This window comes from Nematolebias whitei, chromosome 12, assembly GCF_014905685.2.
Source record: "Nematolebias whitei isolate Nwh7 chromosome 12, NemWhi1, whole genome shotgun sequence".
Classification (NCBI taxonomy): domain Eukaryota; kingdom Metazoa; phylum Chordata; class Actinopteri; order Cyprinodontiformes; family Rivulidae; genus Nematolebias; species Nematolebias whitei.
Window position 1 is genome coordinate 46,943,385 of NC_056509.1, and position 11,954 is coordinate 46,955,338.

At 43.1% G+C, this 11,954-nt stretch overlaps 1 protein-coding gene and 1 non-coding gene across 4 annotated transcripts in view; both read right to left on the reverse strand.

Moving 5' to 3' along the window:
• cdc42bpb (CDC42 binding protein kinase beta (DMPK-like)) overlaps positions 1-721 on the reverse strand; it is a 47,506-nt gene extending 46,785 nt beyond the window's left edge. For all 3 annotated transcript variants that reach the window (XM_037685979.1, XM_037685978.1, XM_037685980.1), the window contains exon 1: positions 52-721. In XM_037685979.1, the coding sequence (XP_037541907.1) occupies positions 52-220 (169 nt within the window). In that variant the 5' untranslated portion in view covers positions 221-721. The remainder of the gene's footprint in view (positions 1-51) is intronic.
• A 9,145-nt stretch (positions 722-9,866) lies between these two features.
• Positions 9,867-9,939, reverse strand: trnat-cgu. The gene has a single exon. It is a non-coding gene; the product is annotated as a tRNA-Thr (tRNA).
• Positions 9,940-11,954: the final 2,015 nt, after the last annotated feature.

An 11,954-nucleotide genomic window follows, 5' to 3' on the forward strand; every position in this document is an offset into this window, starting at 1 on the left:
GGGAACAGATTTTCACGGGGGAGCAGAATTTCGCACAAGACCGGTTCTTACCCCACTCCAGGAAGTCTGTGACGTGCTTCTCCCTCTTCAGCGGGGAGTTGGTGCACTCGGTGTAGAAGCAGAGCAGCAGGTCGAGCAGCGCCTCCACGCTCAGACATCCAGCCTCCCTCTGCTCCAGCAGCAGCTCCTCCAGCCGCCTCAGCCGCTCCTGCGCCGACATCCTGCCCCGGGACACGCGACCCGGACTCCCGCAGCTCCCACCACCGGCCCGGACCGACAGCCGCCGAGGCTCCGCTTCCTGCCCAGTCCGCTACGAGCAGCTAGCTAGCGCGTTAGCTCCGCGAAAACATTCCCGACATTTTGAGCCGCCGGGATGTCGGTGAGTCTGGGCGTCTCCGCTGGTTACCGTCGCTGCGAACAGCCTGAAGGCCCGTGTCTTTCCGCGCTCCGCATCGGCTTTAATCCGCTCAATCTGGACTTTCCTCTCAGAAATCGGGACGTCGGGAGGAGCGTCGACTCAGGCTGACCGCCGCGGCTTCATGTCGGCAGCTCGGTGTATCAGTCCGGGGACGGGTCCAAGGAGCTCCGAAACCGGCTCGGTCGGACCCAAAATGTCTGTCAGAACCGGGAGGCAGCGCTCCGATGGACTACAGGCGGTTTTTGGACTGTTTGAAGCGCCTGCCGGTGCGGTTGAGCAGTGGGAATATGGCTGAATCCAGGTCGGATCAGCGAAAAGAAGACAAACGCATCACGTTCTGCTTCCGGTCAGAGGGCCTTCACAATAAAAGACCAGTCGTGTTTACCGGCCGCAGCCCCCCCGCCCCCACCCCATGTGCTCGAAATGTAGCGCCAATAAACAGAAATATTATTTAACTAAAATATTTAATACTCACAGACACTTTTGATCTTAATGACTATTTCAAAATAAAAACAAGTAATGAGACTCCAGACATTTTCATTAAATTTCAGTAATAATGTTCAGACACACGTATTTTAAATTAAAAATAATAATAATAATAATACAATAGCTCCTGTTTTTCTGCATGGGTTTTGTTAGGAATTTTTACATTTTCCCCAACAGATTTGCTCGAGTTCCTTTTTATAGGATAAAAATATGCCTGTCTTGAGTTTTCTATGGGGCAGCACGGTGGCGCAACTGGTAGAGCTGCTGCCTCTCAGCGAGCAGGTCCCTGGTTCAAACCCCGGTCCAGGGGCCTTCTGGGTGGAGTTTGCATGTTCTCTCCGTGCATGCGTGGGTTTTCTCCGGGTGCTCCGGTTTCCTCCCACAGACCAAAAACATGCATGTTAGGCCAATTGGTAACTCTAAATTGTCCCTAGATGTGAGTGAGAAAGTGAATGGTTGTCTGTCTCGTTTGTCTCTATGTGGCCCTGTGATGGACTTGCGACCCGTCCAGGGTGTACCCCGCCCCTCGCACAGTGATTGCTGGACATGGGCACCGGCGACCCCCGTGACCCAAAATGGAATAAACGGGTAAAGAAAATGGATGGATGGATGGATGGAGTTTTCTATGTTTGTAGAGACTTGGAGACAGGAGCAAGAACTGGAAGTGGCAGAAATGAAGATGTTGAGGTTCTCCTTAGGAGAGACAAGGATGGAGAAGAATGAGATCATCAGAGGTACAGGTTGAACAACTGGGAGATAAAGTTAGAGAGGACACACTGAGATGGTTTGGACATGTCTTTTATAATTGTCCATTGTTGTCTTCATTCTTTGTTGAAATCAGGTCTCTCTTGAAAATGAGTCGTCGAGGCTCAATGGGATTAACCTGTAGAAATAAAGGTTGCATGAATGTCCAGAGGAGGGACAGTGGGTATATTGGTAGAAGGATATTAGAAAGGCAGCTGCCTGGAAAAGAGACAAAGAGGAAGATCGAAACAGTTTAAAAAAAATAATAATAAAAGAAAATAAAAAACAGGACATATGAACATTTTTAGTTTTTTATTTTGAAGGGATGAGTCCAGAACCCGGAAACCAGACACTGTTGTTGACCGTGAACTGACGCATTTGTGCCTTTCTCCCGTAGGAACACGCATGCCCCGCCCTCCTGCACCGGAAACGCTCCAGATACATGACGTCATTATATGACTGACAGGCGCTAGGAGTGACTGGTACACTCCCCCCGCCGCCGTGACGTCAAGTGATTTTATCTCAATAATAAGTTGGAACAAAAGCATTTTTTCCAGCCTTGAAAACAAGAACTATGACGTCACAGTCGAAGTACTGATCAGATTTTAATTTAAAAAGTGGTAATATATTAATATGTGTGAATGTATTTTAGAATACTTACTTTTTTTATTTTATTACAAAATAAAATACTCGTAAAATCTAGTAAGATTTATTTAAATTGTTTTTTTTTAGCTAAATTATTTTTATATTTTGTACAGTTTTTATATTTATAAAATTATACATTTATTTGGAATTATCATTTAAATTAAGAAAATTGGCAATTTTTCGTCAAGTTGCCTCCTGATTTGATCAATTTAATTTAAATTTAATGACTAACATTAGTCTAAATTTCAAACAACACTAATTTATATCGAGAACATTTAGAACTATTTTATAGCAGATTCAAAGGAAAACTACAAAAACAGAAAATAAAAGCTGATCATTTAACCATGCTTTGTATATAACACTATATAACAAATTAAATAAGATCAGTTTGTAATTTATGATTCTGTATTTATCATCTGTTTCGTATTATATATAAAGTTCAAAGAGCAATAACTCTGTTTTAACACTAAATATATTAAAAACTGTGAACTTAATGTTTTCACAGTCATAGTTTGTATATAAAACCTATTTATTCTGTTTACAAAAGTCCTTATGAGTTTATTTATTTATTTTTTACTTTAATGACTCCTGAACAGAAAAATGCTGCTAAAACGTGACTGATGTTTTTTTAACAACAAATGTTCATAAAATTCTGTTCCGTTCTATTGTTCTATTTGGAGTTTAATTCCATTCATGTTAGCTTCAGTTCGAAATAAAACCCAACGCAGAGTTCTGTAAAGACCAAAGCAGTCGAGTCCAGTCACAACTGAACAGAACCTCACAGAACAGAACCTCACAGAATAGAACCTCACAGAACAGAACCTCACAGAACAGAACCTCACAGAACAGAACTTCACAGAACAGAACCTCACAGAACAGAACAACTGAGTCTCTTCAGTTTTCTATTTGATGGACAGTTTTTAAAACGAGTTTTATTTACCCTTAGCGACCACTAGAGGGCGCCAGAAGACCAGGCAACTCAGACTGGTCACATGTTTAGCAAATGATTAAGTAAATAAACAACCATGTTGTCTAAATAATACAACTGTTTTTATTGTATGCATGTTTAAAAAGCATTACTTTTCTTCAGCTACACAATAGTTATTTCTAACAGCAGACAGACGTCTGTAAATTATGAAAACTTCCTGCAATGTTTGACACGAAACATCAACAATTCAACCGTTAACTCCTGTTATTTTACATTTAATGTGTTTGATTGACACCTGCAGCTGAGCCAACAGGTGAGTAAGAGTTCAGCTATTTATCTACTGCATCCAACCATCATCCAACCACCATCCAACCATCATCCAACAATCTATTTCAGCCATTCATCCATCCATTTATCTATCTACAAAGTATCATCCATCCATCCAGAATGGACTGAATGGTCGACAGAAGTGTCTCCATTCTCGTAACGGTTGTTCGCTTCACTGACGGGGCAAAGATTCATCGTTGGGATTTATAAACTTAATGTCAGGGTTCAACTTTTAACCTTGAGATTCAATTTCCGTTCATGCCGCTTTTTTATTTCTTTTTTATTGAAGTTAAGTTTTGCATTATCCTTCCAGCTTTATGTTTGTGCCTATATCTTAGGTACGCTCCAATATTTCTGTGATTGAGTGAGAACATTGTCGTTAAAATTAACTTTAAGTACTCTGGAATAAAACAAGGAAACAACTGAGAAATAAAATAATTTAAAAAAGGAAATTTAAGTGCTTGGATAGAAAACAAAAGGACTTCTTACTTTAATTAATTTAGAGCTAATTATTTCAGCTCTAACTGGTGGAAAACAAACTTCCATACCAACTTGACTGCTTAGTAATGGTGCGTTTACTGATGACAACAAAAAGAAGATTTGCGACTTGTGGATAGTTATTATGTGTTTACTGATTGGCAATGAAAGCAGAAATGTTTTACTAATGAGGAAACAAACTAACAAGACAAGCCTGTCCCTCTTTGATTTCCACTGAAGACTTGGGTAAGATGTTCTGCTGCATTCCATTTGTTCCCAGAAGCTGGAACCCAGTTCAGGCAACGACACCACCCTCAAATTAACCACATTCCAACTGCAAGTCAGAAAACCAGCAGCTCACGCGCTGCACTCACGAATCCATCTGATGGCAACACATTAGACTCCATTTTATGCAACACTGCAGAAACGTTTCACTGACGGAGCTTCAGCTGGACTGTGTCTGAAACGGACCCAATGATCAAGTGGAAATAAGTTTAGTAGCTATCAACCCTTTTATTCCTGAATCTGTCATGCTGGATTTTAGGGTTGGGTTTTGTGAGAAACCGTCCACTTTCCAAGATGCAATTCCAACTTTGTGGGGCTCTCTCTTTGACTTGTTCGACTCGGGAATTCAAACTTCTGAACAGAACGCACCAGTAACGCTTCATGTCTATCGTAGGACAACACTATTCTGTTTGACTTTAACTAGAGTCTCCAAACATTTTTATTTGTCGGTGTTTTAATGTAGTCTGACCTAGTTCTTGTTTTCAAACTGAGGAGTGGGTTCAAATCCCACTTCCGACACCATGTTGTAATTTATGATGTTCAATTCTTTGAACGATTAGCAGGTAAAGAACTGATCCTGTTCAACTATCATCTTCTAAACTCATCACATTCAAACACTTTGGACACATTACATACTGAACAAATATATATCTAATAATCTCTCACAGTACTACCGGCTGTTTGCAACCAAAATATTCAGTTTCCCCAGTTTTATCAATTCATTCCACAATTTGAGATCAATTAGAAAATGAATGCTCATAGACGTGTTGAATGTTTTACAATCTATTGTTCATTATCTGACACAGTTTGAAGTTTGAGGAAACAAACGCGGACCATTGCAGGGTCTCTGTTCTGCAGTTCTAATGTGCCAACGGTTTAAGTGGGTTGTGTAAATTTGGCAACACAGATTAAATTGATTGGGCTAAATGCTGTCTAATTTTAGTTTGAATAATTTTGATGATTCTAGGCCTAGACTACATGAATTTAGTTTGTTTTTTTCCCACATGTATAGAATCATGTATGTAAAAACATGTATTCACATGAGCATGGTGAAAATGTTCCCCAAACCTTTTTTGGATTTTTTTTGCATTTTCACAGGAAATGAAACTTCTTCTTCAAGTCGCACGAAGACTTGGTGATTATTTTTACGCCGGATGTCCTTCCTGACTCGACCACAGACACCGAGCTACCACAGCCTCTGTGCGGAGCAGAGCTGCATCCAGGGCGCCCGGGGGAGCAGATGGTGGGGGTTAAAGGCCTTGCTCAAGGGCCCGTGCTTCACCTATACCTCCCACATTTTGATGTTGTCGGTACCGGGAGCTGAACCGGCGATCTTCCGATCACAGGCCCACCTTCTCCAACCTCTGCGCCACCACTCCCCACGGTTTATTTTATATCCGCTAGCCCCCAATGAATCTTCCTGCAGAGCATCCCGTCAGTGGTTGGAGACGCTGCAGCTTACAGCAAACCTGATTAGCTGTAAGGAGATTAGAAAGTGCGGGACAGGAAGTTAGGAGCTTCAGAAATGCAGCGTTGGCTTTATGGCTGAAACGGTGGCGGAGCTTCTGCTGGTCCGGTCCAACAGAGGAGGCTGATGAACAAAAGTGAAGGTAAAAGGCTGAAATCTAAAGTTGAACAACTTTGTCTTTATTTCACACGAGTAAATGTTTCTGTGACCGTTTGTTTGAAGTTGTCCTTCGTTTATTTTATGATAACGATGTTTCAGAACGACGGCACCAGTGTAGTGAAACCTTTTTCCTTCTCTGTAGTGAACGCACACTGGATCTGTCTTCAGACTAAAATACCTCATTAAGCTCCTTATGACTCCCCACCGGCAGCGTTGACTGCTCCTCTTCCTCATTCATCTTGCTGCTTCCATTTAGACGAAGGCCTTCCTGAAGCTGGACCTCTGAGCGGGTCGGACCTCTGTGGACCAGATACGAGAGCTTTGCCTCAGCTTCTTATTCCTGGACGAGTTCTGTAGTTCAGGGTCACACACACGAGCGGCTGGATTTCAGCGTGGACTTGTTCTGACTGGATCTGGGATGTGAAGACAAAGGATGCTGCACTCTGTACAAGCCAGCGCTCTTGATTCGTGCAGATTTGTTCGCACAGTTCCGAGGCTGACGATCAAGGACACGAATAGACCAACGTCTGAAACTTCTTATTTAATGGTGCCTTCAGTTGTGCAACGTTTGGATAACTTGTGATGAAGAAACAACATTTTTATGACTAATAAAAAAGCCTTAAAACTGAAACTTTGGATTAAGTACAAAGCTCAAGTCGACAACAAAGACCTGATACCAAGTTAGCCTTTAAAATCATTTCCTAGAAGAGAAAAGATTTAGACGTTTAGTTTGACATGAACAGAACTCTGAAGACGCTCACCATCCAGCAGCACCTTGTGACAGCGATGACTACTGCAGCTTAAGGAACTTTATTTTGACCATGTCGGCCTCTTCCTGGACGTAGGATGCTCCAAGAGCGCCAGCATGGCAGTCGGTAAGGTAACCTTCACCAAGGCTGAGAGAGAAAAGCTGGCTCAGGTCCTCTGGCTGCTCAACTGGATCTCTGTAGTGACCGGAGCCATCCTCTTCGGCATGGGCATTTTCCTCAAAGTGGAGATCCAGAAGTGGCAGGAAGTGATGTCAGAGCAGGGGATCCTCTATGTGCCACACATGCTCATCACCACGGGACTGGCTGCCTGCGGTATCAATTACCTTGGCAGTAAGATCTGTCTGGACTGTGCAGACACGAACAAGTTCCTGCGCTGGAAGCTGGTGATGATGCCGTACATCGTCTGCACCTTCTTCTTCACCGCCTGTGTCCTGGCGGGGGCACTCCTGTGCTACAGCATCCGCAGCCAGCTGGAGGAGTCCCTGTACCTGGGCCTGAGGAACGCCATGCACTTTTATAAGGATACAGACACGCCGGGACGATGCTACCTGAAGAGAACTTTGGACCTGTTGCAGATCCAGTTCCAGTGCTGCGGCAACACCGGCTACAGGGACTGGTTCCAGGTCCAGTGGATCAGCAGCCGCTTCCTGGACATGACCAACAGTGATGTGGTGGAGTAAGTGGAACCAGAGCTGATGGTGGTTTCTGGAGTTTATATATAAGTGCTATGTGTTGTCATCAGTGTATGTTTTTATACAATGATGGAATCAGTTCTCTGCATTTAACCCAGCACTCCTGAGATACACCCAGGTGGAGCAGTGGGCAGCTGCGTAAGTGAGCAATTAGGGATTGGGTGTCTTGCTCAAAGGAAACCACGACATGTGGGCATGGCGGGGAGTCGAACTGCGACGTTTGGGTCCCGAGTCGGCTGCCCTACCTCTACCCCAGTTCATCCTGGACCGGTTCTGTCAGAACCAAATAGATCCTGGTCATGATGGTCTAAAGTCAAGGAATGATCCTTAGTGGTGGCACTTGTAGAAGACTTCATAACCAAATCTGGCTAAATTACTTCTGTGGTGTTAAGAAACAATTAAAAAAAAAAGTTTTTTTTATAAAATTTCAAGGGTGTTCTTGCAAATAATTAGTGTTTTAAAGAACCCACAGTGTTTTGTGCATGTCCAACATGTTGGACACAAAACACATTTGAATCTACGTAACCTAGTGTCTCTGTGATGGACTGGAGACCTGTCCAGGGTGTCCCCCGCCTCTCGCACAGTGATGACAGACATGGGCACCAGTGACCCCCACGACCCAAAAAGGGAGACGTTGGTAAAAGTTAATGGATGTTGTCTTCTGGGTGTAAGACGGTGATGCTAACTTGTCAGGGTTGGTTCATTACGTGGAAACATCCTTGGCTTTGAAAACTGTCAAAAGTTCTTCTTGAATCTGGATTTTAATCAAAATCAAAGAAAGTTTTAACAAACTATAGAACAGTGAAGTAGATTCAGCAAGATCTCGAGTCTGAGCAACAATCAAACTACATTTAAAAACCAACAAAGTCCACGCTCAATAATCCAGGTATACAATCCAACAATTTTCATTCAGGTCATCTGGACAGTGGCTTTTTTTTTTAATGCTGAAACGTTTCACCTTCCATCCAGAAGGCTTCATCAAATGAAGCCTTCTGGATGGAAGGTGAAACGTTTCAGCACACACACACACACACACACACACACACACAAAAGAAACTATTCAGATGACCTGGCTGAAAATTGCTGGATTGTATACCTGGATTATTGAGCATGGACTTTGTTGGTTTTGAACCAGTTTGACACAACTGTCAATGAGGAAGAGGGCCGGCTCCGGAGGAGGGGGCGTGCCAAAGAGACCATCTTAGCACCAACACAACTGGTTTGTTCCACTTTGGAGTAAGCTGTTGGGGGAAGAATCAGTTTTGTTGTGTTTCCTTGACTGATGAAGCCTTCTGGATAAAAGGTGAAACGTTTCAGCACAAAAAAAAAGAAAGAAACTGTCCAGATGATCTGACTGAAAATGGTTGTACATTTAAAAACTTTCCACAGTTCACAACTGAACTTCAGCAGCATGCAGACCAGTTAAGCTCCAGTAAAAAGAGGTCCCAGCCCTTTCTACTGGACAAATAAAGAATCCAGTGGATCCAGCAGGGCTGAGCTTCAACTCCCTCTATTTATTTCAACCTCAGCTGTTCTTGAGCCTCTGGCTGGAAGACCTCAGAGCTCTTTGGAGAACAGCCGAGCAGTTTGGTCCAAACCATGTAAAACGTTAAAATAATCTTAAAATCAAAATAACAACAAGCTAGAACTGGACCGACGTGCCTTCTGCTAAAAAGAACGTGAATGAATTCTAATCTGCAACAACGAGATGATTTTCCAGGCCACCCAACAGAGAGTTGCAGTAGACCAGTCTGGAGGTGGTGAAGCCATTAATAAGCTTGTTGAGCTCTTTGGGAGGAAAGTAAGATTTAGTTTGGTGATTTGATGTAACTGATAAAAACTGGTCTTGATAATGAAGGAGACGTGCTTCAGATTTAAAAGAACGAGGTCAGGGGTTAATTCAGCCAAACAGGAATGGTTTCCCAATGCAAAGACGAGATCAGTGGACTGGGACTGTTGGGAACTCTGTGGTGACTCCACGCACTCACTGAACGCTGAGCGGTTGTAACCAGTTGACCAGCAGGCATTTAATAGACCAGTTTTATTTGATTTTTGACCACAGCCTATTTCCACGTGCACATTGCATTGTTGGTCGTGCACATTATTTTGTTGTCCAGCTCCGCCTACATCGTACTCATTTTAGCAGCTGCCTCCACGGATCCGATTTAATCTGCTGGAGTTCCCTTTAGAAATAAAACGAAGCAGATCCGTTTTTAATGAATGTTTATAACTTTAGACGTTTGTCTCGGGGGAGGAGCGAGACCGTGCAGGGGTCCAAACACAGCTGCACACAACTGGACGACTTCTTCTTCTTCTTCCCTTTTCAGGGACCACCACAGTGAAGCGCCCGTCACGTCTCACTCTGTCACAAACATGAACGTCCTCAGATCCATTCATGTCAACAGAAGAGAGTGAGCGTATGAACGTCGATCTTTTTACTTCAGTTTGTTTAGAAGGAAAATAAATGAGGCCCCAGTGAGGTTTGAACTCACGACCCCTGGTTTACGAGACCAGTGCTCTAACCACTGAGCTATAGGGCCTCACCTGGAGGACAGGTAGACAACCTGTTAATTAAACATCTCCTCGCTGCAGAGACACCTGTTCTCATATGGATGTACCAGTCAAACCAGTTGACTCCGTGCAAGAACTGGACTGAGCAGTTGTTCAAATATACTCCACAATAGAAAGTCAACATTAAACAATATGTCTTTGTCTTCGTCATTTTTCATCTTCTTCTTCATCTTCTCCTCCTACCTCTCTCCCACCTTTGGTAGTTCCCTCTTCAGAGGAAGTCCTCCTCTGTTTCACTCTGTCCTCTGTGTCCTCTGTCCTCCAACTACCTCTATGTCCTCTCTAATCACATCCATATATCTCTTCTTTGTCTTTTTCCTGGCAGCTGCGTTCCTAACATCCTTCTACCAATATACCCACTGTCCCTCCTCTGGACCGTCCAAACCACTGTCCCTCCCCTGGACATGTCCACACCATCTCAGTCTGGTCTCTCTAACAACAACTCTGTGACTATTAAAACATTTTGTTGGAACATGTTAAAAAAATAAAGCAACAGGACCACGTCCCCCCGTGACTCACACAAGTAAATTAAGAACCATTACAAAAGTTGCCAGACCTTCTGGAAGTCCCTCAGAAATGTCTGCCAACCAGTAGCAGTTTAGTGCGATGCCACACGGAGGAGAAAACAGAGTTCAGCAGGTTTTGACGTCATGTAAACAGTTAAACAGCAGCAGGCCAGAGACATCCACTTTTAAAGTAAAATAAATCTGAGTGTCATCGGCATAACAGCGAATAAAAATATTGTTCTTCCTGAATATAGACCCCAAAGGACAAGAGAGCAGGACTCGAGATGCACCACAGCACACGGGGGCGGGGGGAGACGAGTATTCCCCACAAATACAGAACAAGTAATACGTAGAGTGCAGAGACGGCTGGGAAAGACACTGTTCGCACCAAAACCTCCGTTTTATACACGAAACACTAAAAATAGAGTTTTAAACAATATTCCCTGTTTTATTTGGTGCTTACGTTGTTAACAGGTTTTTCCTCATTACACAATTGTTCTTGCTCAGATATTTCTCCTCCTTCTTTTATAAGTGAACTGTTCTTACGTCTTCGTACATTTTATTACTGACGTGTCTTAAGTAGGAGGTTTTCGTGAGCGTGTTTTGAAAACCGTAAACTGGAAATGTTCAGACTTGGGCCACAGATTCACAGCAAGTCAGCCATGAAAACAGGAAGCTCAACGGATTTACCATCAGGGTTCAGCTGCAGTCCAAACCACCCAAAATAACCCGTGTGTTCAGCATTTCACTTAATTTAATGATCTTACACAAATTAAACTCCTGATTAAACACTTCATCCGATCTCCCTCCCCCTGATCCAGACTTTCCTTGGTTCTTTAAAACCAGTCTCGACTGACAGTTTTCCAGACTTTTCGAATCTTTTTTGGACTTTTTCACTCCGTTTCAGGACTTGTACCAGAACATTTCGTTTGTTAAATCAAACGCCTCCAAACATTGAATAACTCGAGCATAAAAAGGCTTCGGTGTTGCGTCAACGTAATTATTTCCGGTTCTCTTCGATGGTTGAAGCAAACCTGCACACCACGTCATCAAACGTCCCGTGGTGAGGTCCAGAGGCTGCACATCTGAAGAGGAACGTTAACAAAGTCTGAAGATTCAACCAGAAACATGAAAAGTAGTTACTGATGTTTAACAGCACAAACATTCAAAACACGTTGTTTCATTATTAATTAGATAACTTGGAGTTCTATAAGCTACATTTTAAATGTATTTGTTTTCTTCAGTATGTCAGAAAGTCGTTACTGCTGCTACAAACGTGTGTGTTGGCATCCATCCATCATCATCCATCCATCATCATCCATCCATCCATCATCCATCATCCATCCATCATCCATCCATCCATTATCCATCCATCATCCATCCATCCATCCATCCATCCATCATCCATCCATCCATCATCATCCATCCATTCATCAATCCATCCATCCATCCATCCATCATCCATCCATCATCCATCC